Source organism: Tursiops truncatus, chromosome 3 (genome assembly GCF_011762595.2).
Source record: "Tursiops truncatus isolate mTurTru1 chromosome 3, mTurTru1.mat.Y, whole genome shotgun sequence".
Taxonomy (NCBI): Eukaryota; Metazoa; Chordata; class Mammalia; order Artiodactyla; family Delphinidae; genus Tursiops; species Tursiops truncatus.
The window spans coordinates 121,753,704-121,781,689 of record NC_047036.1 but is presented as its reverse complement, the minus strand read 5'-3'; the positions used below and the strand labels follow the sequence as shown (position 1 = coordinate 121,781,689).

At 40.7% G+C, this 27,986-nt stretch overlaps 1 protein-coding gene and 1 pseudogene across 2 annotated transcripts in view; one reads left to right on the top strand and one right to left on the bottom strand.

Moving 5' to 3' along the window:
• The window catches only part of PRELID2 (PRELI domain containing 2), a 137,856-nt gene extending 120,597 nt beyond the window's left edge, over positions 1 to 17,259 (top strand). Inside the window, exon 6 of one of the 2 annotated variants that reach the window (XM_073802657.1) lies at positions 17,059 to 17,259. In XM_073802657.1, the coding sequence (XP_073658758.1) occupies positions 17,059 to 17,124 (66 nt within the window). In that variant the 3' untranslated portion in view covers positions 17,125 to 17,259. The remainder of the gene's footprint in view (positions 1 to 17,058) is intronic. The other variant, XM_073802658.1, reaches the window with a different exon arrangement.
• Positions 29 to 12,510, bottom strand: LOC109548221 (ubiquitin carboxyl-terminal hydrolase 25 pseudogene; annotated as a pseudogene).
• Positions 17,260 to 27,986: the final 10,727 nt, after the last annotated feature.

The following is a 27,986-nucleotide window of genomic DNA, read 5'->3' as shown; positions in this document are numbered from 1 at the left end:
TCCCCCTCTTTTTCTTTCTTAATTAATGTTATAGAATGTGTCCTGATGCATTCTGCCAGGACCACATGAAGTAAGGGAGTGTTGATTCTCCCAGGGAGGGATGCTGAGGGCTAGCCCCATCTCCTGCAAAATAAATAAATAAAATAATAAAAAAGGAAGGGAAGGAAGGACGGATAGAGGGAGAACGGATATAACTTTCTCTTTGAAAATTTTCTAGCCCAATTATGAGATATATGGTTGTTTCCCTGAATTTTCTATAATCCTGATGCCATTCCTCATACTCCTCCAAGTTTACTTCTTCAGGTTTTATCATGTCAGTTTTGGCTCGAGCAACTTTCATTATGTTGTGACCGCTTTCATCAAAACTCAAATTTCTATCTCCAAATTGTTCTAGCAATGCTTTCTCAGTGATTTTCTTTGGAGCCTGATTCTGGATAAAGTAGACTACTACATGATGTAAAGGATAGTCTGTTTCTGGTGGGGTGTCTTCTTGGGCCAGTTTAACCAATCTTGAATATTCCAACTTAATTGCCGACTGTAAAACTGTTTCAGGACTTTTATCTTCATGCTCATGTGATGCCTTGGTAATTATTCGAATAGTTTCTTCTTTCAAGTGCTTTGAGAAATCACTTCTTGATGGCCGCTCTAGATATTCTGCTTCTCCTGCTTGTGCTGTTGTCACAGAAGACTCTGACTCTCTCAATTTCTGAGATGCTGAAAGTTTTTCCTGCAAAGCTTTCTGGGCAAGCTGTGCATCCCATTCTTCCAGTTCTTTCTCAAATCGCTGGTTGTCTTCCTCAACAAAATCTCTTAAGTCTGGTGGTAGTGTTTCTATTCCAACAAGGGCCTGCCCAGTTTCTTTATTAAACTCCTCTTGTATTAAGAATTGAGGCTTATCATTTATGTACATTAAACAGTATGCACTGGCATTTCTGTAACCACCAAAAGAGTCCCTCACTAGCTCTTCCCATGATAATTTTGTTACAGCAATATCATTGTACTTCATCCACCTGTTTTCACGATGATCAAAAATGTATGCCCAGTAGCGCCCGGCATTAGCTTGGCCTTCATGAACTAAAACAGCATGTAAGCGATGAGGAACTCGTATCATAGATTTGTCAGAGTACATTAGTTCTATTGTGCGATGGATTCTAGATATGCTTTCCTGCAAATCTCTGGTGTCATTTTCTATTTCTGTCCTCCAGCGATGTCAACAGCTTTCTAGCACAGAGAGTTCCTCTTCTGTTATGTGCCTTGGTGCTGGATGCATGGGCAAATCTGGAGGTATCTGAGACTGAGTGAATGGTTTGTGTATTACTGATCTCGAGGAAAGGGCAGCTATTGATGCAGGTGATGTGCTTGGCAGTTCTAAAGAAGGAGCTCCCGGCTGGTCTGTTGTGCTTGGTAATGTCTGTGATGGTACAGAACCACTAGATGGGGAACTAGCATCAATATCATCAACAGGAGAAGTGCAAACAGGTTTACTTGAGGCAAATTCCAACGCATACATCCACCAAGGGGAATCGTTTGGGACCCGAACCATAACTTAAATACCTTTCAAGTCTCTGTTGTAATACTGTGAGGTAATCTTTTAGTCTCTTGATCTCTTCCCTCTTAATTCTTGTTATTTCTCTGTTTCTATGCATGTTATCTGTCCAGATATAAAACTTGAGGAAATTCCAATTTGTTGTGAATTTTTTCTGGTCTTCCCAATGTCTGATTAAATTCAAATCTTGACAATTCAAACATTAACACAGGTGGTAGTTCAGTAAACCAATGCTCTTGACCAGACTTCCCTGAATTTTCTGAATGTAAAGACTCAGTTTCTCCTTCAATCATGGCAGCTTCTAGGCACTCATGTAGGTCTTTGAATGCATTGACCTGAAATGGGTACTGACCAAACATTTCAGTATTTTCAAATTTTTTACCTTCAAGCACTCCCACGGCTAGGAATCTTCCACAGAACAACTCTACCATGGGGTTCTTTGGCTTCCCTTCATCCGTCTCCTCTTCAGCTTTCATTTGGAAGGCATCTTCTAACCAATCTAATAATTTGTGTGTGTCTTGCTGCTGGGAGGCATTTGATTTGAAAGCATCCTTAAGAATTTCAACTGCTCTTGATGGGTCAACATATTTCCTTTTAGTACCAACAAGAAGTGCAACTAGATACCGAAGCTCACGCATAAAAGGCAAATTCCGATGCTCCTTTTGGTTTCGGGGTAAATCTTGAACATTTGATGGAGGCTTGTAATTCAGAACTAGTCTTCTAAATTCCAAAAGATTGAATAAGGACTGAATAACAGCACTAAACCAGCAAGTATTGCCAACATTCTTTAGTCCAACAGGAGCTTTGTCCTGCCTTTTTCTATCATAAGGGTTTCGAGAATCTCTCCAAACTTCAGTAGGTGTCCTCTTCAAACATGCTTTATTTTCTGCTATGCTGGCTTCAAGAACTCTGCTAATGGCTTGCTCCTCATCAGTTATTCCAGTCTCCCTGAATGCCCTGTTTGATTCTGCCGAACTCAAGGTAATTGCTCTCTTAAGATCATCTTTATCATCTCCAGTGAGATCAATCACATAAGTATCTGCTTGGCTTCCCACACTGATGTATCTATCATTGCCAGGTAGCGCTGTTTGGTAGTAAGTTGTCTCCTCCTGCTGAGGGGTCTTGGCATTCTTCGCAGTAAGGAAAGCCACTGCTAGTTCCAAGTTTCCGTTACTATCCTTCAAGGCTTGCTGTAATATCTGGGCATCATTAATCCCAGTAATTTCTCTCAGCTGGTTCAAAAACGTCTGCTGGTGCTTCTGCGCCGCGCTCTGCTGCAGCACTGCTCCACGGTCATGGCCCCCGCAGCGCCGGCGGCGACACCGGCGGCGGCGTCGGGCTCCTCGAGCCTCCGCCGGCACTGACTGCCACGCTCCGCCGAGCTCCAGGGAGCGGCGCGGACGACCGGGGAGGACAGCGTCCCCGCCAGCCAGGCGCGAAGGCGATGGTGGCGAGGCGCAGACAGCGAGAGCCACGGCGGCGGCCCCACGACTCCGCGCGGCCCACCTCAGCGCGGCTTGTCGGCCGCGGCCCGGGCCATGAGCGGGCGGCGGACGTTCGGCGCGGGAGGGCGCGAGCAAACCCGGACGCGTCACGCGCGCGCTCCTTCGCTGGCGGCTCGCGGGCCACTGCGGGGAAGGGAGAAGGGACAGAGGGAGCTGCCGGAATGGCGCTGTCCTCCTCCTCCCGCCGCGACCCCCTCCCCTCCCCTCCCCTCCCCGCAACCGAAATTGAGTTATTTGTAGTGAGGTGGATGGGCCTAGAGTCTGTCATACAGAGTGAAGTAAGTCAGAAAGAGAAAAACAAATACCGTATGCTAACACATATATATGGAATCTAAGAAAAAAAAAAGTCATGAAGAACCTAGGGGTAAGACGGGAATAAAGACACAGACCTACTAGAGAATGGACTTGAGGATATGGGGAGGGAGAAGGGTAAGCTGTGACAAAGTGAGAGAGTGGCATGGACATATATACACTACCAAATGTAAGGTAGATAGCTAGTGGGAAGCAGCTGCATAGCACAGGGAGATCAGCTCGGTGGTTTGTGACCACCTAGAGGGGTGGGATAGGTAGGGTGGGAGGGAGGGAGATGCAAGAGGGAAGAGATATGGGAACATATGTATAACTGATTCACTTTGTTATAAAGCAGAAACCATTGTAAAGCAATTATACTCCCATAAAGATGTTTAAAAAAAATGGAGACTTTCTTAAAAATCAGTAATGTTTTTCATGGTGCTAAGAACTTTTTCAGCTTCTGTTGAACTAAGCAATTATGTTAAAATTTTTCCTAGATTTTATAATGTTGCCAAAGATTTTTGTATGGTCAAATTCTGTCCCATCAACTAAGCCATGAAAATAATTTACTGGAATGTCATTTTTTTTTTAGACTTTATTTATTTTTGGCAGTGTCAGGTCTTAGTTGTGGCACACAGTGTCTTAGTTGAGGCACGTGGGATCCTTCGTTGCGGCATGTGGGCTCTTCGTTGTGGTGCGTGGGCTTCTTTCTAGTTGTGGCATGCAGGTTTTCTCTTCTCCAGTTGTGGTGTGCAGGCTCCAGGTCTCATGGGCTCTGTAGTTACGGTGCACGAGTTCCAGAGTGTGTGGGCTCTGTAGTTGTGGCGGCGTTCGGGCTTAGCTGCCGCCGTGGCATGTGGGATCTCAGTTCCCTGACCAGGGATCGAACCCTCATCCCCTGCATTGTAAGGCAGATTCTTCACTGGACCACCAGGGAAGTCCCTGGAATGTCATTTTTAATTAAGTTGAAACTATACTTCCGGTCAAATGAGAGGTGGTGAGTGTGAAGGTTAAGTACACACCTGCTGTCACTGACGTTTTAAATGGCCTCTTCATTCCTCAGTTTCCTTACCTGTGAAATGAGGAAAATCACAGTAATTATAAAAATTAAAATAAATTACTACAAAAAGTACTCTCCTCTTCTTTAGTGGCTCTTACTGTCTTCTGGCCTGACCATCTGCCATCCCCATCTTTCTCTGGTTCTCTCAGAGCCTGGCTCACGGTGGCTTCATTTTCCACAAGTGGCCACACAGAGATGATTCTAGGGAGTGCCGGACCAAGGTGGGCAGTCACAGCCTCTGTGGTCCAGATGGGCATGGAGGGCTTGCCCACGTGGGTATAAGGAATGCCACCAAAGGCATCCCCCACCCAACTTCTGCCGGATCAGAACACACTCTGACAGGTGGAACAGATCCTGGCATATGGGAGCATAGTGAATTGGCTGCTCTTATATGTGGGTATCAGGATGGCCAGGGATTCCCAGGGCCTGGAGGAGTGCCTGGAGACAGTAGGGCTAGCCCTTGGGGATTACTTGGAGAATCTATGGTGGGGGGCAAGTACAGATATATTGGGCACATTGACTGTCTTGTGCATCAGCCAGTCATAAAGAATAGCAGCTGTGGGAACCTAGAGGTGGTGGATGTGCCGGTTACTAACACTTTTACTGCTGGGGATAGTGGGAAAGGGTTTCCTTGGAGAGCTCAAGGCAGTGCCTATTTATGAAAACTAAATAATATTTAATATTTTATAATGGCTACTGTCCTGCTTATGAAAGCCAGCAGAATATCAGTCAAACAGGCTATAGGAATGTAAGTTAATATTTTTAGAACACATGGTATTAGTAAAGTAAGACTCAGATACATCAGGTAAGTTGCCCGAGGTCACATAGCCAATGTGTGAAGGGTTTGGATACAGGTTCTGGAATCATTACAGGTCAATGTCTAAAGCAGAGGGAACATTGAGGACCAGAAACACCTCTGAGTTTCGGTGCCTGTTTGGAAATACCATGTAAATGGCTATTAGAGTTGCAAGGTCACATCACTCCACTCCAGCCATTTTCGTCGCCTGTCAAGTGGGAATGAAATGACCACAAAGAGATGTGTGGCTATGTCTATCCATATCTATGTTTGCTCTAAAAGAAAAATGGTTTCCTGCCTGGGACTTACACTCAGCTACCTGAGCTTGATATTGCATTCCCAGGAAATGAGGGACCCCATCAGGACCAGGAAGCCAGGTGAAGGAGAGATTGCGTGTCACAGAGCACCAGGGTCTCTTTCTGGAAGAATCTCCAGGACTCTGAAGAATGGACAGTGATGTTTTCTTTCCAGAAAAGAAACTTGTTATTGAGGGTGGGGTGAGTGGGGTACCCGAGTGCTGGAGAGGGTGGGACTGAGCTTAGTTTAAATGACAGTATCTGACGTTTCTTCTCCCTGAATTTGGAAATCTTAAAGCAAGATCACATGGCTCTGAAATCAGTTTCTCCTTAGAACAGCACAGTGTCACATGAACTGAAATGGGAGCTAGGAGTGGCACAAAGGCTTCTGGGTTTCCTTAGTGTCGTGGAGCCCAGAAGAGATGCACGTGATGGGGCAGTGGAAAGATCTGGCCTCTGAGCCAGCCTGAAGTTGATCCCCAGATTTGCCATTTACTGCTGGGAAGTGGATGAATCGGCAGTTCTCCCAGCCTCAGTTGGCCCCTTTGTAAGTTGGTGTGTGTGTGTATCGAAGGGTAATAATAATACTAATATTCAACTTTCATATGTTAAATATTATTTTCTGGTCCCACTTTCCTGCAATCCTTAGCATTTCAGTGTGTGACCGTTGTGGTAGGGGTAAGGGTACTCTTCCCACAAAATTCATTTGGCTTTGCCCTGCTCCTCCTCTGGGAGATGACACTTCCTCCAGGGAGCTTTCCAAGTCTTCCAGTGGCAGTGAGGTGGCCTATTATTCCCTTTCCTTTCCTAGAAGGCTATTCTTCATGCATTCTGCACAGTTGTAATGATACAATTTTTTTTGTTATTTGTGTTTATTTGGGTTTTCTCTTCTCCAGTAGACTGCACACTGCAAGATACTAAGGACATATCTATTTTTTCCTCTTGTTTAAAGATGAAAAAATGTTTATCATTTCACTTAAAAAGGGGTATGTCATACTGGAAGGCTACTGACACTTGAGAAGTAACTGTTCTGTTAAGCAGTAGCAATGCCTGGCATATAGTAGGTCCTCAGTAAAAAATTGTTGAATGAGTGAATACTTGAGATTTTGTGGATTGGAATTAAAATCTAAACTTTCTCTAGACTTATAATAGAGATTTATATAACGGAGCTTGCAAAGAAGCATGGATGCTATTTTTAGTTGATAATACCCAAGGTCTTGAATTTATATTTTTCATTGCCTTGCAAGCCATAACGTCTCTAAAATGATTTTTCATATTTGAGGGGCATCAGGATAATCACAGGTCTTATGTGAACTTCGAAGTAAGCAGGCTGAAAATTTTTAGTGATTTTATTTTGGAGTGTCAGATAACAGGCAGCTGAAATCGAAACAGCTTCAAATGTCACAAAATGTCTTCCTGTAATTCTCCTCAAGCATTCAATGCATTAAATCTCAAAGGCACAGTCTACGTATCCCAATTCACTGTAGATCTAAACGAAGCAGGCACAACCACACCCAAGGGATTTTCTTGTCTAAATGGACTGCAATTATTTCCCCTAAAACTTCAAATTAATTTTTTAAGTAAGATAATGGTTAAGAGCAGGGGTTGGGAAACTTTTCCTGTAAAGGACCATTATGACCATAAGATTTTACCCTTTGTAAAGTAGGACAGGAGGCATGACTCCTTGGATACTACCTCTTCCTTAGCACCCAGCCTAGGACCTGGCAAATTCTAAGTACTCAGCAACTCTGTGGAATGATGAAGTGAATATTTGTATTTTTTTGAATTTTATTTTTAAATTTTTATTGAAATACAGTTGATTTACAATATTGTGTTAGTTTCAGGTATACAGTAAAGTGATTCTGTTATACGTATATATGTAAATATGTATATTCACTTTTTACATTCTCTTCCATTATAGGTTATTACAAGGTATTGAGTATAGTTCCCTGTGCTATACAGTAGGTCCTTGTGTTTATTTTATATATAGTAGTGTGTATCTGTTATAGTAGGGTGTATCCCAAATTCCTAATTTATCCCTCTCCCCTCCCCTTTGGTAACCATGTTTGTTTCTATATCTGTGAGTCTGTTTGTTTTGCCTATACATTCATTTGTATTATTTTTTAGATTCCACATATAAGCGGTATCATATGATATTTGTCTTTCTCTGTCTGGTTTACTTCACTTAGAATGAAAATCTCTAGGTCATTCTATGTTGCTGCAAATGGCATTATTTCATTTTTTATGGCTGAGTAATATTCCATTGTACATATGTACCACATCTTCTTTATCCATTCATCTGTTGATGGACCCTTATATTTATCAAAAGACTTTTCGTCAGTTCTGGCATACATTGCCTGCTCAGTGAGGCTCAGTATGAACACTTTTAAAACCTGTAGCCCAACCTCCTTCCATCCCCTCTTCCTCTGCCCTCTGCTGAATCCCTGCCATGCTGCTTCATTTCTTTCAGACCCAATTATCATATTCTAGCATGCTGCATAATTTACTCATATATTTTGTTTTTTGTTTCCCCCCACAAGAATTTAAACTATAGGAGGGCAAGGATTTTTGTGTATTTTGTCCACATTGTAGGCACTTAAAATATTTGTTAAGTGAATAAATGAATGACATATCTGAATATCATATAGGGATGGTTGATCCCAGGAAAAAAAACATTCAAAACAAAGGAAAACAAAACCACCTTACTTTATATCATGAACTTCAAATTCTTTAACTACAATGAATTTGTACTTACTTTCAGGTAAAATCTGTAGCTGGATATTACATTATACTGTAATATACTTGCTTTTAAAAATGGTTTTATTAATAAAATATTTTAAGAGAAAAAGCATATAAAAGGTGATTGATTACAAGTTAACTTTTAATATTACAAAAATGCTGCAACTTTATCCTAGAAAAGTAAGAAAAAAAAACCAAAAAAGTAAAGAAAAAAACCTAAAAATTACCCTTAATCCCATTGAGGTAATCATTGCTAGTATTTTGGAGCATATTCTTCTAAGTATTTTTCCTGTGTGTAATAGTTTCATCTGTTGTGTATAAAAACAGAAGCATACTGTAAATGTTAATAAGAGCCAATGTTTACATTGCACTTACTCTGAGGCACTGTTCTAAGTGCTTGATTTATATTTATTTACACTAATTTCACAACAACCTTACGATCTAAGGTTTCACAACAACCTTATGATCCTAATATTACCCACATTTTACAGATGAGGAAACTGAGGGACTAAGAGGTTAACTTGATTGAAGTCATACAGCTACTGAGTAGTAGAACTGGGACTTGAGCCAAGGCAGTCTGGCTCCAGCATCCATGGTGTTAATCACTATTTTTGCTGCTCCGTAGATTGCTTGTGGCTTGCTTTTTTTTTTTTCTCCTCTCTTATCACTATATCAAGAACATTTTCCCAACTGTTATATGTTCTCCTCCAATATAATTTGTAAAGGCTGTGCAGTATTTCAATACTTGGCTGCTCTAATTCTTCTATTTTTAAAAAATTGTTAGAAATTCTCCCTCCTTCCTCCTCTCCTCCCTTGTTTCCTCCCTTGTTTCCTTCCCTCCTTCCCTCTTCCCTTCTCCCCTTCCTTCCTTCCCTCCTTCCTTTCTCTTCCCCCTTCCGTCCTCTTCCTTCCCCTCCTCTCCCTTTTCCTCCCCTCCCCTCCCATCCCCTTCCCTTCTTGGCTACTATGACTAATTCTGCAATAAAGCAACTTGAAGGTAAATCTTTGCATAACGATATGATACCTTCCTTAGGTTAAATTTCTCGAACTGATATATAAAGTTCAGCAAAATCATGAAATAAGGAAACTATGGGAACAATCTTGAAAAGCAGACAATTTTGTAGTTTTATACATTTGGAGTACTAGGCAGTTGCTTTATGAGTTTCTCTAAGTGAGGTTGACCTGTATTCCCTCTTATCAAATGGTTGCTTTAGCTGAAAATCCCCTTGGTAACCAACTATGTACAAGTAAAAATGTGTTCCTAAATGTGTTTACTTGTACAACTATGTACAAGTAAAATGTGCTCCATAAGGTCTCCTAAATGGAGACCTTATGACTGTGGCAAGAGTTATAAATGACAGTGGAAAATTGAGAATGAAAATTCAGGTAAAGACTGAGCAAGTAAAGTAAACCAAACCCATATACTTAACACTACAGGCAAATTGGAGTGTATTTGGAGCCAAAGTGGCACCAAACAAAAGATGTTGCTTTATGAAGACACAGACCTAATTAATCTCTGTCAAATTGCTTTTTAAATACTTGTCTTCTAGATAATTCAAACTCACTGTTGCAGGAATTAATCTATTTCTCCTTTGCCATTTGTAATTGTCAACCTGACACGCATTTACTTTTTTTTTTTGGTAGTATAAAGTGTTTATGGTGCAAAATTAACATCATTGGACAAAATGTCATCCTTTGGGTGAAAATACTGAACATTTTTACCTCTTGAGTTGTCAGCTCAAACGCTTATGATTGATGCATGGTGCTGTTCTGGGAGAAGGTCTCTAGCTCGTCAAGTGTTCCCTTTGCTAATAATCACAAATGCATGGCGTAGTTGCATCCAAGGCTTAGGGGTGTGTGTGTGTGTTTGTGTTTGTGTACATATAAGCTTGCAGAACTGGTTGGACAAAAATACATGTAAATGTCTTCTGCCCCATCAACTGGAACTCTCAAAAATATTCAGGTTCAGTCAATTAAAAATTTATTTACTAATCAATTAATTTAGCATTTATAGAGCATACTGTATGTCTGCACTGCTCTAAATTTTGCAATACAAAGATGAATGAAAACCTCAAGAAGTTCATTGTATCGTAGAAACATTTGCCAGGTAAATATTCCCAGGAAGACATTTATCATAATCTCTGTCCAACATCAGCTGTGCATGGCCCTGCACTAGCTACTGTGCACAGTTTCCACTTCATAGTAGGCATGTACTACATGTTTGTTGACTGAAATGTTGTTGGGTGGTTATAAAGATGAGAGCTAGTACTTTGTTTCAAGGAACTTCCAGTCTTCTTGACGAGATGAGCTATAAACATGTAAAGAACTCACTTACAATGCAAGATTTAAGTAATGGTTATATGCAGAAGAGATTTGATAAGATTACTATAAACTACCCACCCTCCCCTCCAAGAAAAAGTTGAGCTTCATTAGTATACACAGAAATATTATTCAGGGTCCTGAAAATGAGTAGGAACACTGTATTCTACATTCTACTATATGTAAAGTATGGTGTACACTTTTACTAATTAGTCTTTAAATAGGACATCGCTGAACTATAGTTAGATGAGGAGGGTTAAGCAAGGTAGAGAATGGTCTCTGCAATTATTTTCTTAGGATACATTTATAGGAGTATGATTACTGGGTCAAAGCTTTAGACCATATTACAATATGATTTCCAAAATAGCTATATCCTTTTTTTTTTTTTTTTTTTTTGCTGCGGTACGCGGGCCTCTCACTGCTGTGGCCTCTCCCGCTGCGGAGCACAGGCTCCAGACAGGCAGGCTCAGCGGCCATGGCTCACGGGCCCAGCCGCTCCTGCGGCATGTGGGATCTTCCCGCACCGGGGCACGAACCCGTGTCCCCTGCATCGGCAGGCAGACTGTCAACCACTGCGCCACCAGGGAAGCCCAGCTATATCCATTTATATGGTCATATGCATAAGTGTACTTGTTTCATCAGAACTGTGTTAGAGTTGGTTATTGTCATCTTTAAAGATTTTTTGGGGGGGGCAATTTTAATTGAGCTGAGATCATTCTCATTGAAGTTTGCGTTTCTTTGTTGACTAGTGAAGTTAAATGATTTTCATTATGTTTAATAGAGGTATTTTCTATTGTGTGAAGTCATTTTCCTGCCAGTACTGTGATCCAAAAGGAGGGCAAGAAAAGGTTATTTTGCAAATAGAGAAAGAGTGGTGCTGCATCAGTATCTTTATGTACTATATTGTATGTTTTGTTGTTTTGTTTTTGTAGCAAGTGAAAGAAAACCTCACTCCAAATGGCTTAAACAGAGAAAGAAAATTGAGTGGTTTACCTAATTGAAGAATCCTGACCGTGGATTTGCTTTTAGTTGCAGCTCAGGGCTACATGGTATTACGAGGACCCATTTCTGTCTGTACTCTGCTTTTCGATGCAGTACTTCCAAATTCAAACAAGCTCTCCACTTGTGGTTGTTATGTAGCTGCAGCACATTCCAGAAGAAACTATGAACCTGGGGCAGGAAGAAGGGCTTTCTCCTTCCTGTTAATGTAACCCAGCAATGCTTCACCTTGCCCATACACTTGCTTCTAGTAGCAGCAGTTGGTTCCAGTTTGTTTTTCTAACACTCAGAACCTGCCTCATGGTGCCTTCTCAGACATCAGTACCTGCCAGCCAGCCTTTGTCTAAATTCCAGCTCTGTCAGGTCTTCTAACTTCTGAGAAATGAGCACCACCCAGGCAGTATCCTCTCCTCAGATTTGGGTGGAACTCTGCAGCACCCCTCCTCTAAGCTTTTATATTTTAGTAATACCAACCTCTTCTCTTTGCTTCTCTAGCCTTTGAAGTGGTCACTACTTCCTGAAGTTACTATTATGTTTACAATACCAGTGTCTCCTTTTGGTATTTTCAGTCTTCCAACATCTGGCAAATAATTCTCCATATTAAATTATCTTTCAAAATAACTGGTGGGGACTCTGTTTCCTATCTAGACCCTGACTGAAGCAGCCCCCTTCTGTCTACGTATGTTGTCTCGCCATCATTTGAACTAAGCCCAAAGATCATCCTAATGGAAAGTTAATATTGGCTTCCCATTGCCCTTAGGATAAAGTCTAAACCCTCTTGCTGTCCCAGTGTTGCACCTAAATTCTAGGCACGTGGAATGTCCTTAAATTCTTCTGATGTGCTATGCCGTCACCTTCAGGCCATTGAATGTACAGTTCCTTCTGCTAAGGACTCTGGTAACTTCTACCCTTTTATCTGGGTAACTCACATATCCTTTAGATGCCAGCGGAGACGTCATTTCCACTGGGAAGCCTTTATTGATTTCTCCCCCTTTCCCATGGTAACCTATACGTTCCTTCAGATGGCATTCGTTTAATTGTTTGCCTTTTTTCCCCACTGGACTGCAGGCTCCTTGAAAGCAGTACCTGGAACTCAATAGGTAGCTTAATAAATATTTGACAAGGACTTCCTTAGAAAATCTCAATGCTTTCTTTTTACTTTTCTGGAGCAAGGACAAAAATCCAGCTACCATTACTGCTGATGCAAGTCATGCCCTAAATGATTACCGAAGGTTTCATCTCCCATCCAAAGGACAAGGCTAATGTTGTGAAAATTGCCAAAGTGGGACTTAAGGGCAACAAACAAGATGCCTTAAAGACCTGAGATGACTCTGAGGCTGCCATATGTCACTGCAGTGTTGGAGGTAGACCGGGATCGGCCATTGATTCACCGGGTTAAAAGCCTTCCTGTCACCCACAGCCGCTGAAGGCGTTGTGTCAGAGACAAGCGGCAGAAGAAAATGAAACCTTGTCAAGTTCTTACACAGATGATTTCAGGGTGCTAATGAGCGGCATCAGATCAGAGGAAATTGAATGTGCTTTGCTTTCCTGAGGCTGCACCATGCAATGAAAGAACAAAGACTTTGGAGTCAGAAGTTGGTTCAAGTCTTGGTTTTTGCCCCTAACTCCCGATAGAGTTAGGGACCTTGGTGAGATTCTTAGATTCTTAATCTGTAAAATGGGGCTGATAGCATCTACTTCATTTTATTTGAAGAGAGCTAAATGAGGTAGTAGATTTGAAGTGTCTAGCCCAGAGCTGAGACAGTATTGGTAATTTGTGGAGAATGATTGGATTGGCAGGTCTGATCCCACTTATTCATTCATTTTTTCATCCATTCAAAAACCATCATTGTACACTGATGTGTACAAAATTGATGAATAATAAGAAAAAAAACATCATTGAACATCTCCTAAATGCTAGTGATCTACAAGCAAATAAATTTTAAAAACGTTCTTTTCTTCATGGAGTTTCTACTGGGAGAGGAAAAATCTGAAACAGTAACACGTCAATAAATAAAAGAATAACAGTTTTGTCAGTTGATTTTATATTGTCCTTTATAGCATTTTTTTCTCCCACCTAATCCAGGATCCAGTCCAGGATCACACATTACGTTCAGTTGTCATGTCTCTTTAGTTGCCTTTACTTTAGAATACTTCCTCAGCCTTCCACTGACTTCCATGACATTGAAATTTTTGCAGAGTCCAGGCCAGTTGTTTTATGGAATACTCAATTTAGGTTTGTCTGATTGTTTTTATGACAATGTGCTTTTTAAGGCCATGCAGCCAGCAAATGACAGAGTTTAGACTGACCCTCTGTCATGTACACTTTCCTCTTAAAAGCTGCCAGGAAACTTGGAGGTCAGACCCTATAGTTCCACACCCAGAAGAACAGCCCTGTTAACACAGCCAGGTTGTTAAATAACAGCAGCACTGGAATGGTAATAGGCAGAGAGAACACCTCCTCCCAGGTAAACCTAGCTGTTTCCTTGGTTGTCATCTAGCATCTCCAGGGCTGAGTGACAATTAAAAAAATCTGTAGTTATTTTATTACTTTTCTTTTTGTCTTCATCTCTCAAGGTGACAATTTGTCCTGCTTTAATAGAGCAGCTGGGAAAAACATGAGGGAAATTAGACCAAATATGGGTAAAATGCCATAAGACCGTATCAGTTCTCTTATGATGTATTTTTCAAAACTGTAGGACGTTGAACAAACCGCACTAAAATTAAAAAAAAAACTTTTTTTTTTATTTGGAAAATTCTTTTTAAAAGCTGAAGAGTTGCTGCACATAATCTATAATTTACCCAAATGTTGGGTATATTATGATATTGGCATATTAGGAGTTAGCTCACTAAATTTTCTCAAAGAAATGGGAGAGACAAAGGGGCAAGTAATTGGTGTTCCGAGCCCATGTTCTTCTTCCCATTCCTTGAACTGGAACTCAAGTACATTTTAAAATTGGTCCAGATGTTAAAAAAATTTTTTTCCAAACCAGCCCTAAATGAACTCTGCCTTTTCACAGCTTTCTCAATTCTAGATCAGCATTTCTTCTGCTCTTTCAAACGTGGGATTAGGAGGATGGCACTAGGTGGGGCGGGGGAAGACCCTTACCCCACTTAGCTCTTGATGGTACAGGACATGGTGGGGGTGGGCCGTGAGGGGAAATATTTCACATCTTATGTGTCTTATTGGTGAGAAGTGATACAGATAGATGGTTTGTTTATTCATATTGTAAACATTCATTCAAAATTGCGTATTGCATACAGCATTGTAAGCCAGGCACTGTGTTAGGTAGTGGATTTAGCAGGTGAATTGCTCAGATATGGTTCCTACCCTCAGGGAACTTATAATTCTATGTGTGTGGGGTATGGGTGAAGCGCTTACGTAGGCTAAGCACAGGCTGCTGCAGGGAGGCGCATAATCAGACATGGAAGGGAGGTAGAGCCGGTGGGTTTAAATGAGTAGTTTGCTCTGTAACAGACACTTTTCTTTTCCATTATGATTTATCACAGGATGTTGAATATAGTCCCATGTGCTATACAGTAGGACCTTGTTGTTTATCCATTCTGTATATATGTTTACATCCGCTAACCCCAAACTCCCACTCCATCCCTTCCCCACTCTCCTTCTCCTTGGCAACCACAAGTCTGTTCTCTGTGTCTGTGAGTCTGTTTCTGTTTTGTAGATAAGTTCGTTTGTGTCATATTTTAGATTCCACATATAAGTGGAAATATAACCATCATGTAATCACATATAACCATCATATGGTATTTGTCTCTCTCTTTCTGACTTTACTTAGTATGATAATCTCTAGTTGCATCCGTGTTGCTGCAAATGGCATTATTTCATTCTTTTTTATGGCTGAGTAATATTCCATAGTATATGTGTACCACATCTTCTTTATCCATTCGTCTGTCAATGGACAGAGGTGGGCGCATGTATCTTCTTGAATTAGAGTTTTTTTCTAGATATATGCCCAGTAGTGGCATTGCTGGATCATATGGTAGCTCTATTTTTAGTTTTTTAAGGAACATCCATACTGTTCTCCATAGTGGCTGTACCAATTTACATTCCCACCAGTAGTGTAGGATGGTTCCCTTTTCTCCACACCCTCTCCAGCATTTGTTATTTGTAGGCTTTTTTTTTAAATTGAATTATAGTTGATTTACAATATTGTGTTAATTTCTGCTGTACAGCAGTTTAATAATGGCCATTCTGACCAGTGTGAGGTGATACCTCATTGTAGTTTTGATTTGCATTTCTCTAGTGATTAGTGATGTTGAGCATCTTTTCATGTGCCTGTTGGCCATCTGTATGTCTTTTTTGGAGAAATATCTATTTAGGTCTTCTGCCCATTTTTTGATTAGGTTGGGTGTTTTTGTTTGTTTTTGTTACTGAGTTGTATGAACTGTCTGTATATTTTGGAAATTAAGCCCTTTTTGGTCGCATTGTTTGCAAATACTTTCTCCTAGTCCGTAGGTTGTCTTTTTGTCTTGTGTAACAAATAGTTTATCCTATGATAAAGAACAGAGCTATTGAGATTATGAGGATTAAATGAAGGCAAAAGTGAGAAACACTATGCTACACATGATGAGCACAGAATAAAGGCTGACCGAGGAGAAGAAGGAGAGGGAGAAGGAGCTGATGGAGAAGAAGGTGATGGGTATATTATATTAGGGTTTTTTTTTCTTCTTCTACAACTTTCTGTCTGACACAACACAGTAGGATAACAAAAGTGGTCATTTGGGTAAAGAAGAAAAGAATCTTTTTTGGTAGGATGACATGAAGGAGGTATGCCAAGAAGAATGTATCTTGACCTTGTGAAAGTTCTGACTGGTCAACCCTGGGCTAGAACCAAAGCTGGAGATGGGCCTGCTGAGGTCTCCTCTGTCTGGGATGTCTTAGCTCTTTGCATGGAATTTTTCCTCTCTCCACTTAAATGTCTTCCTCCTAGTCTTTGTTTTCAAATCTCAGTCTCCTGTGCCCTCCCTGCTCCTCCACCTGTCACTGTTTCCTCCTGCCTCTTCTCACAAAGTAGTTTCCAAAGGCTCTGGGCATTTGTCCAGTTTCAGGAAGAGGTGGGGTATAGGAGCTCACGCTGGTTGAAGGTTGCTTTGCCTCCTGAAATCTCACCTTTCAGAAACATTGGATCACTCTGCCTAAAAACCTGACTTACCCTGAGTAGAGGTAGTGTTAAAACACAGTGAATGATAATAATCATAACAGTAACAGTAACCCATTTGCATCAGTTCACTATGCTGGTGTTGTACAGTCAGCATCTATTCTGATTGGCCAGTGGTTAAGCAGCATCTTTTCTGATTGGTCAGCTCCCGTGCTAAACTGGTTGTTATGGGCTGAATTGTATACCCTCCAAATCATTTTTTTGAAGGCCTAATCCCTAGTACCCCAGAATGTGATTATATTTGGAGATAGGGCCTTTAAAGAGGTGATTAAGTTAAAGTGAGACACTGGAGTGGACTTTAATCCAATCCACCTGTTGTCCTTCTAGGAAGAGGAAATCTGGACACGCAGAGACACATCAAGGATGTGCACACACAGAGGAGAGACCCTGTGAGGACACAGTGGGAAGGCAGCCATCTGCAAGCCAAGGGGAGAGGCCCCAAGAGAAACCAACTTTGTTGACACCTCCAGAGCTGTGAGAAAATATATTTCTTTTGTTTAAACCACCCAGTCTGTGGCATTGTATGCCAGCCCTAGGAAACTAATACACCAGTGTGATATATTTTGGACTATCATGTCTGATAATAACAAGAATTTTAGTAAGTGCTTACTAAATTCTAGAGGCAATGTGGATTACATCCTTACATCTTGAGATACTGTCCTGGTATTCTTATTCCCATTTTGCACACAAGGGGACTGAAATTTGGAGGAGGAGATGGCTTGCCTGAAGTCAAAGTCACAGAGCTAGAAAGTGGCGGAATTGGGCCCAAATATAAATCTTTTGAACACCAGGGCCAGGGTTCTTAACCACTAAGCCATACTACCTAGAAATACTGGTATTCTCTGCCTGTTCCCCTTCCGCCAATGTAAATGATGCTGGTAGATGGCTCTCTGTTCTCTCCCTGGGAGCACTAGCTACACTTTGTAATCATAAATTTAATTCTATGATCATTTTTTTCAATTTCCACCTCTTGCACTAGTCCCAGAATGTAGCAGTATGCTTATAATCATAGAAGATGGGGTTGGTTTTGGAAGAGACGGCTTTCATTTTTCTGCCAGGTAGCAAGGCAGCCAGCCTTTTGCATACGGTGAAGTGATCAACCTCAGTGGGCACTGGCAAGTAACAGGAACTACTGCTGGGCTCTTTAATTTATACCTTAATGTTGCACCCATGTGGCCTCAGGAGTGGAGCGCGGCATGTAACCTTCACACGTGGCAAATACTAGCGTCTGCGCTCCTCACCGCTCCTGTCACGGAGAACGCTGCCTGGCCCCATGTTCTCGGACTTGTTTTTCCATTTTGTAATGCACTTCAAGGCCGGAAGCTGTGAGCCACCTGATGCGCCATTGGTGGCTTTTGTTTACTTTTCCTGACTTTCTACCCCGTTTAACACATCTGGGTGAAGTGGCAGCTGCTTATTTTGGGAATAATGGAGTCTGAAAAAAAACGGAGCCCGGTCTGTTATACCAGATTGTGGCTCCGCAGTGAACAAGATCCCAGCAGATACTTGTTTTAGGGGTCACGCTGGTTAATCACCACTTCAGCCAATGTAATATTATGATGAGAGTCCTTGTTTTCCCAATGTGTTTCCTCATTAGAGGTGGAAACACTTTGTACATTTCCCCGCAACCCCAACTAATAGAAAAATTCTATATACTTACCAAGGGCTGAATTTCATAAAGATATTTTTTTTTCTCTGTGTGGCTTTTTATTTTTAGTTTCTCTTCTCCATCCCTCTATTTTTTTTTTTTTTTTACCATTTAATGCTTTCAGAGAGAATGAATAGTATTCTACATTTTTATATTCTAAACACCACTGCTGCATAATTCTCTTGAATCCTTTGTTGCTCTTTTTTTTAAAGTTATGGTTTTAAAAATAATCTAGAACTAATTTGTCTAATGAATATGCAATTATTGCAAGAGTCTTTTGAAGTTTTTGAAAACCTTCAGTCAGCATCTTTCTGGGACGTGGTGATGAATGTAGCATCAAGCACTTGGAAGCTGCTACTAACTTGGCACGAGCAGGTGTAATTTTTGCACATTTCAAAGCTGGGCACAATGCAGTCCTTTACTGTTTATTGATCATGTGTACTTATCTGGTGTGGTTGCTTTCTTCCTAGCCTATCTCCCTCTCCTGGAGGAATGGTTGTATCCTTGCTACTGGGGTACTTCTGGGGTTGAAATAAAAACCAGGTATATCAGTGATAATAGAATATGTGGGAGAGAAGGGGGCACAGTCTGGTTCTGCACTTCTCAGGCCAGTACCTACTAACAATAGCTCTCATTTGTAGTGTGTTTATCTCATACACGACATTTTACATATGTCTTAGTTTTCACTTAACCATAATTCAGAGAACAAGGAAATATGATTGCTCTTTTATAAGTAAGGAAAATAAGGCATGGATAAGTTGAGAAAATTTCCCAAGGTCACACAGGTAGTCAGTGGCAGAGCCTGTGTCCTTAAACATTTACCACCAAGCATGTTTTCGGTACCCGGCACTATGCTATGCACTTTGGCAAGTCTAGAAATGAGCTTGACCTGGATCCTACTCTCAGAGTGTTTATCTTTGGGTAGAAGAGTGAAGACAAACAACCATGATATGTAGCCAAGAAAATTCAGGAAACAGACAAGATAGAGGGCCATGTCATGAAGTGGAAGCAAAGGAAAGGGAGAAAAATTTTATCTCAGTAGAGGTAAGATTTATTCTCTGAGGGGGACTGATGCTCAGAAGTTTTTGCTCACAGCTCCGTTTCCTACCTACTTGCATGTTGTGTTTTTGGAAGTGACCCTTGGATAGAATTTTCAGTAATTGTTTTTGACCTGGGAAGCCAGCTTCCTCCTGTGTTCTTTTTTTCCAGTACCTGAATGAAGAAGCCAGCTGGGCTTTCTCCACTGCTGAAGCAGACAAAAGCATCCCAACCCCAACTGTGGGATTCATTAGACTCTGGTATCAAATTGCTGTGATCACCAGGGTGTGGAAGGCACAGTGCCTTCCCAGACCTAGTGGGGTGCAGGCTGTCACAGCCCCCCATAAAAGCACGCAGGGCCTGCTGTTGTGTGCTGGGATGTGACATCTCGTGATCTGTCACTTTTGTGTGGGATTGCTTTTGTTTGCTTAGGCAAATGGAACAAAGTGATTTCTCCCATACTTGGTCTGTGTTATACATTCTCCCCTTCTCCGGTCCCTTGTGAGTATCAATGCTCTGGTTACACGTAGTAGAAACACTCCAACTAGCTTAAACAAACAAAGGAGAATTTATTGTAAGAATCTCAGAATTTATTGTAGATCCAGGAGCCAGAAAAATCTTTAGGAGCCAAGGCAGTTGGTAATAATTCTCTCTTTCTTCTTGTGCCTCTGGTTGTTTCTTCATATTTGTTTTTTTTCTTTTTTCTTTCTCTCTCAACCAGTTGTCTTTTCTCGTGTGTTCATGCCAGGATAAGGCATTCCATATTCCCAAATGTCCGTCTTTGCTGTTTGAGCTACAAAAAGAAGCTCACACTGTGTCCCAATTCTATTGCTGAAAGAGACACGATGAATTATTCCAGGCTGGGTCCAATCAGCTGTGGTGGTGAAGAGTCATGTGACATGGACATGACTACAGGCCCCCATCCTGTCCCCAGCCCCAGTGGGTGGGGCGCATTTGGCAGAAAAAGAAATTGAGGGACAGGTCATCATATAGGTAATGCATTTGTACATAAGTAATTTGACATAATTTTATATTTTCTTGGAATCCACGCAGCAGGCTAACATAAGCCATAAGAGGTCAGTATCTGTTGAAGTTCATTACTTCTTTCTTTGGAACAAACGGGCTTCACTCGGGCTGTGTAAATACTAGAATTGACGAAGCTATCTATATAATTCAGGTAAAACCCTGTTGCTGAGGGAAAAAGAAGGTTGGGTTGTTCTGAATTAATTAGGTCTGTTAATGATACTCAAAGACACAAGATAATTGGGAACCTAAAACTACCTTCCTGTCGCATGCCTCTTCTGCAGAGAGTTCTCCTTGGTGTCCAAGGGTGAAAGTGATCTTTCCCTCTTTCAAATTTCCAAAGAAGAGCTTTGCACTTCTAGTCTATTTTACTTCCTTATGCTTGTTTGTGTGCTCTTATCTACAGATAGACTGCTGTTTGCTGAGAACAGTGTCTGTCTTATTTCCCTGTCTCTGACTGATGATAGTGCCTTATACATAGTAGATTTCTAAATCATATATGCTAAACATGTGAGTCATTTTCGTGACCCATAGTAAAACAGACCAACTAATTATTAGTTCAAAACTCTTTGAGTCAGAGATTCTTCAACTGGCCAATTAATTGATCAAATAAATATACTAGTACTGGCAATGTGCCAGCACTGTGTTTAGTGCTACTAGCTAAGCGGCTTTATAGTTTATTAGCCAAGACCTTAGGAGAGCTTAATCCGAGTCTCAATGTCCCCATCTGCAAACTGGGGGTGAGGAGTAGTGATATTACTTCTCTAGTGGGATGACTGTAAAAGGATTGGAAATTAGACACAGGAAACACCAAGCACAGAGTAACCTTTTTAATTTTTTGGTTTAATTTTAGTTATTACTTTATTTAGAATGAATTTTCATGCATGAATCTCAAGTGCAAAGAAGGTCACATTACTTTATTTCTTTGATTTATATTGCCTTCTCTGATCTCCCCATTTCCCTAGGAGAGAAATTCAGTTTCAGTGTTCTAGAGACCTCTAACCCTTCCGAGGGTGAGAAAAGTCTCCATAGATCTTAGCAGTCCTCTGTACTTGGGACGGGCTCTCTAGACCTCATTCTATTCTGCTGCCTCTTGATGAACTTGTTCATCTTCTTGGCCCCTGAAGGTAGGTGGGTCCACCTTTTTTCAGTTCATCGTGGGCTTGAAGATCTCTTGCTGTGATTCCTGAGACCACAACTTGTTATTTTCCGTATTTCCCTTGGGCTGAGGAACCTTCCACTTTCCTAATTTTAACTCCCTTGCCGCGACTCTCGCAACCATAAAAGCCTGAGACTAGGTGGGAAGGGGTCTTCTAGGAATCTGGCAACTTTGCTTTAGTTTCTGAAACATAACGTTGTTAGTTATCACTCACACTTGGTTACCTTCTTGATGTTTGGGAGTGGAATTGATATTTACACTTTCCATTTTCTTCTTCTTCTTTTTTTTTTTTTGGCTGCCCTGTGCAGCTTGCAGGATCTTAGTTCCCCAACCAGGGTTTGAACCCAGGGCCGTGGCAGTGAAAGTGCGAAATCCTGAACTGCCAGGGAATCCCTGCCTTCCATTTTCATACATCAACAGCAACCAAATATAAATGAGTGCCTCAGAAGATTACGGGTGCCATGCTTCCTCATCCTCAACATGCTCATACTGGTCTTCTTTCCATTCTTGAATACAGTGCTTTGCGCCAGGGCTCTGTGTTTGCATTTCCCTCTACTTGGAACGTATTCTACTTGGAACATTCCCTCTACCAGATCATAACTGGGTTCTTTTCATTGTTCAGAGTCTCAGCTCAAATGTTATCTCTTCCTAAAGATCTTTCTAGAATACCCTTTCTAAAGTAGAGACCACTTCCAACTTCAACTGATTATATAGACCTATTTTATTATCTTTATGAAATTCATCACTACCTTATATTGATTATTGATTGTCTTTGTGTGCTAGGATGTAGTTTCCCCAAGAGCAGAGACCTTGTCTTACTTAACAATTGTTTCCTTAGCACAATGACTGGCACATATCAGGTACGCAGTAAATAGTGCTTGAATGAAAGAATTAATTATCCTGTCAAGTTGTGATACTAAAGGCAATGAAGAAGTTGATGAAAGAAATATGACAAAATATTTGTTTTAAGGTTGCTTAAACTATTTTGAATTAATATTCACGAAATAATTTGAGGATCAACCCAAGGGTTGGGTGGGGAATCTTGGAGAGGTGAGGTGGCATTGATATACAGTTAGGAGAAAAAGTTCTTAAGTTCTTTAAATTCTAGTGCTTGTATGAAGAACATTAAAGGTAGGTACAAGAGCTTTATGTTTATCAAAAGGGGGCATGGATTTTAAAAGCTTGAGCACTGCTGGTTTAAATTCTGGTACCAGGGTAAGTCCTGAGCTGGCTCCGTCAGAGTCACTGGGAATTTGTTAAAAATACAGGATAGAGGACACCACCCATAGAGATCCTGGTTTTCAACAATTTTGAAAAAATGTTCTCTAGGTGATTTTGCTTATCTAAATTTGGAAGCCTGTGGATTACACTAAAAGTCTATGGAATGTAAGGCAGAGTAAACTTAGGAAAGGAGAATTTACGGTTGATGCAGAATTTCATCTGAAAGGCCAGATTTTCCAAAGGGCAACTGTCATGCTCAGTGGTGAATTTTTTTTTTTTTTTTGCGGTATGCGAGCCTCTCACTGTTGTGGCCTCTCCTGTTGTGGAGCACAGGCTCCGGACGCGCAGGCTCAGCGGCCATGGCTCACGGGCCCAGCCGCTCCGTGGCATGTGGGATCTTCCCAGACCGGGTCACGAACCCGTGTCCCCTGCATCGGCAGGCGGACTCTCAACCACTGCGCCACCAGGGAAGCCCACACACTTGTGTTTCTTACTGTGATAACTTGATTTCTGGTTTCTGATATAACATTTCCTTAAGTCCAGTAGGGAAAATAGGTTACACCTCACACATCAAATGTGATTGAGTGGTGTAGCTTCTGGAGCTCTGTGTTGAGTAGGATTAAGAAATTTGAATGTGGGTTTTAGTGGTAAAGAATACTCTGATTAGCAAGGTCTGCGTGGGTGTGAGACGCTGGTGAATGATTTATATGCCATAGACTCAGCCACAGACACTGGAAAACATTCTTCTTGAGTTTTCTTGTGATATAAAGCTAACATGAGAAAGAAGACCTGCAGAATTCTTCTGTTTACAACTGCTTTTTGTTGTTAAAAATAAGTGGCAGAATAATATCAAGTTTTAATAGAGCAGAAGCAAGTAAGTTGATTCATACAGCAAAGGGGTTTTCCTTCAGCTTTATTGAGATATAATTGACGTATAACATCATGTAAGTTTAAGGTGCACGATGTATTGATTTAATCTGCTTATATATTGCAATATGATTACCACCATAGCATTAGCTCACACCTGCATCACGCCACATAATTACCAGTTCTTCTGTGTGGTGAGAACATATAAGGTCTACTCTCTTAGCAACCTTCAAGTATAGAATACAGTAGTATTAACTATTATCACTATGCTGTACATTTGATCCCCAGAACTCATTCTTCTTACAGTAGGAAGTTTGTACCCTTTGATAACATCTCTTCATTTCCACATCCCCCAGCCCATGGAAACCACCATTCTAATCTCTCTTTCTATGAGTTTAGCTTTTTTTAGATCCCATATATAAGTGATATCCTACAGTATTTGTTTTTCTCTGTCTGACTTATTTCACTAACGCAGCAAAGGTTTTAATGAAAGGAAACTAATCTATGACTGGGTTCTGCAAAATGGGAGAATTGACCTTGGTTTCACTCCTCTGTTGGACCTAAAATTTCCCCTGGAGCTCAACATAGACTGAGTTCAAAAAAGGAGGCACTTTGTTGTATGAATTATTCATAGTAACTACGTCGGCTGCCTGGAATCCCTACAGCAATAGTTCTTAACCCCTTTTACCTCAAGTCAGCCCATCATTTTATTAAAGAGTTTGGCTCTTTATAGAAGCAACGTTTCTGAGAAGAATATCTTTGTAGTTATAGGAATTTTATTTGTTAAAAATAGTTTCCATTTCTGGGCTAAAAGTTTTGCATATACTAACTTACTGAATATCTACAAAAATCTTATAAGATTAATATCATTATCCCCATTTTATGCTGAGATTACTGACGCTCAAAGAGATTATGTAACCAACCCAGCTACACGTTTGATATGTGAAGATTTCATTATTGTATATTGGAGAACTTGAGCTCTTAATTATACACCATAGTGCTAATTTGTTTACTTGTTTGCTTATTTATTATCTACAGTACATTTTAAAACCTTGAGAAAACTATAGTTGTTTTCTAGACCTAGCCCATGAGATCCGGGCACACCGTACGTCTATTACAAAGTGCTGAGTCCAACTCCATGGAATTTGTGGAGTCGAAGGAAATAGACAGAAGTTGGGAGTCAGGAGGTAATGGGTCACGGTGTGAATCTGCTTAAGCAGAACATTAGAGAAGAGGTTAAAAGAAGAGAGTGGAACTCTTGGTTTCTCTAACTTGTTTTTTAGCTCAACCAGTATTTCCTGACCACCTGCCATATGCCATGCAGTGTGATAGAAACGAGGGCCACAAACCAGCAAGCACAGAATCAATCCCTATCTTCATGGAGCTTACAGGTTGCTAGAGACTGAAGGTTTCTGTCCCCCACCAAATTCATAGGTTGAAACCTAATCCCCAGTACAATGGTATTAAGACGTGTGGTCTTTGGGAGGTGATTAGGTCATGAGGTGGAGCCCTCAAAAAATGGAATTAGTGTCCTTATTAAGAAACCCCAGAGAGTGCTCTTGCCTCTTAGATTTAGGTTGAAGTCTAAACCTAGACTTAGGTTTCTTGTATTTGCAGATAAAAATATTGAAATCAATAAACAAGCTGTGTAAACCTGGGAAGGCTAATTACTGTCTTTGAGCCACTTTATAATATGGATAAGAGTTATACTTGCTATATTGAAATATAGTTGTGAAGATTTTATTATTTAATGCCCTTTATATACTTAGTCCAGTGCCTAACAAATAGTTGCTCAATAAGTTGTTGCTATGGAGATGAATAATAATCCTTTTTCATATTTGGGTCAATGAGGATGGACTCTGGCTACAGATGGCCCCGTGTCTACAGGTCATATACTAGCCAACTGGAAACAAATAAATAGCTATACTTTCTTTTTTTTCTACCCTGATATATTTTGATTCTTGGGGTTTTGTCAGGATGTGTAAGTGTACCCTAGGCTTCCTGGATATCCTTTTTTTTTGCCACCTTAATGCTCCATTTCAATATAATCATTTAGATTGGTTGTACAGATGATTCCATCTGGTTATTAGGTTGTCATCAAGTAACAGCTGAGTGGTTACTGAAGCCAAAAATTTTTCCTCTGGCTGTGGCCTCCCTGCCTTTTGTTGAAGGAGTTCACACATATGATAACCACTATGTGGGGATTGTTTCGGCAGTATTTATTCACTTACTCTGTAGCAGGGGAACACGGAATCAACTTTGATATTTCTTGAATGTTCAGATCAATAGCCTAGTTCTTCTTTCCCGAAATTCTAAGAAGACTTTTGGACCACTGGCGGCATTTCACAAGCTAGGTTGACATTCCCAAAATGAATTGGATGACTCAAAACTAAAACTTGCTTTTGAGCATCAATCCTGAAATACTGTTTTTTCTTTCCTCTTTGTCACTATCTCAGTTCACTGGGTGATTTCTAGAATTGTGCTTTCCTTTGAAATGTTCCTCAAGGCCATTCCAACTCAGTGGCTGGGTTAGATGCTAAGCATGTCTACAGTTAGCTTACTTGTGTCTGCAGGAAGAAATCTAACATTTGAGTACAAGGCATGGTGCTAGGGGATTTATATGATATTATCTTCATGTAACAGATGAAGATCTAGGATCAGACAGATGAAAGGACTTGTCCAAGCCACTAGTTAGTTGGTGGTAGAGATGGAGTTTGAACCTAGCCCTGCCTCACTCCAAAGCCACTTTACTGGAGAAGCAGTTAGTACGTGGTCGAAAACACAAACTGCAGTGTCAGGTGCCCGTATCCAGTTGGTGGCTTTAACACTTACTGACTGTGAAATCCTAGGCAGTTTACTTAACTGGCTTGTGCTTCAGTTTTCTCACCTATATAATGGGAATCATATTAGTACCTATGTCAAAGGGTGGTTGAAAGGATGAAATGGGTAAATGTAAATGAAGTAACCAGAATAATCCTTCCATAAAGTAAGTGCTATATGTGTTTCTTAAATAAATAAATAAATGTTGTTCTCACCATTAGATAAATGTGTCTGAGTTGCCATATTTCTACTTTGGAATCAATGTCACGTGTGCTTTGTAATGCATGTAAAAATCCTTTAAGCCAGTTGGTTTTTCTTGACAATAGAGCCAGTACATGGCAGGCTGGAATTTGAATGCAGAAATTAAAAACTGTAAAGCCAGTGTGTTTCCTACCACATCAGGCACAGAATGGGATACTTTAGGGAGTTCCAGAGGAAGAAAAACCCGCTAAAAGTATTAACTCTAAGGATAACATTTAGACAAGCTTCTTAGACTTTACAGGGATTACCCATGAGTGATCAGGGATTTTCTTTGCATATTGAGACTTAAAAATCAAATATGATTTCAAATAAAAGACCAGGGACAATGCATATATATCTGTATTCACTAGACATTTTTTCTTTTCCTTTTTTGTCTCTTGGCATTAACAAAGCTTCTCTTTTCTTATTCATTTTAACTCCCTTATCTTTTGTTTTTACAATAAGAGGTTTTAAATATTTTAAATTGGTCACATATAAGCCATTTTTTATTGACTGCATCAGTTCTGAATCAGTGTGCTATAAATAAGCACAACAGCTGGAATAAATTTCATTAGCAAGTAAACATAATGTGTATCACAGAACACTTCACATAAATTCCCTTCTGTGCTTGTCAGGCAAGGACTCAAGTAATGTTTGTCTCTGCAAGCTGCACCAAGATTCATAAATTGCTTCACAGAACGAGGAAATATTCAGTAAACACAGACAGTTAATAACCATGTTCCCAAAAGGCTGGAATGGAACTCCCATACACTTTCAAAGAGTCAAGGAAAAGTGCTCGTCCTTGTATTGTCCTTGAAGGCTCTGCCGCTGGGCACCGTGAATAGGTGTGATGGGCTCCGTTTGGTGGGAAAAGAGACATATAAGCTCCAAATTCATCATTTTATGTGAGCGTGTGGATGGTATATTTTCCCTTCCTGGAACAGATGCTTCATTTTTCTGGAAACTAACACCCCTGTCTTCCTTTGGTGAATCGAATCTTCCCCACTTTGAGTCCATATGGTTTGCGTGGAGTTGGTTTACTCCTCCTGCTTCAGGGGTGGAATCTGACTCAGACCTGGACAGTCAGCAAATTCTGTGCCCTTGACCACAATGCTTGGTCCAGGGGTGGCCAGGTGATCTAACACAGGCCAATAAGACTCAATTCTTATTCCAAGGCCTTCTCTTGGAACTATTAGGGAAGAAAACTCCCTGTAGACTTGCGGCTAGAGTAGTCCCAAC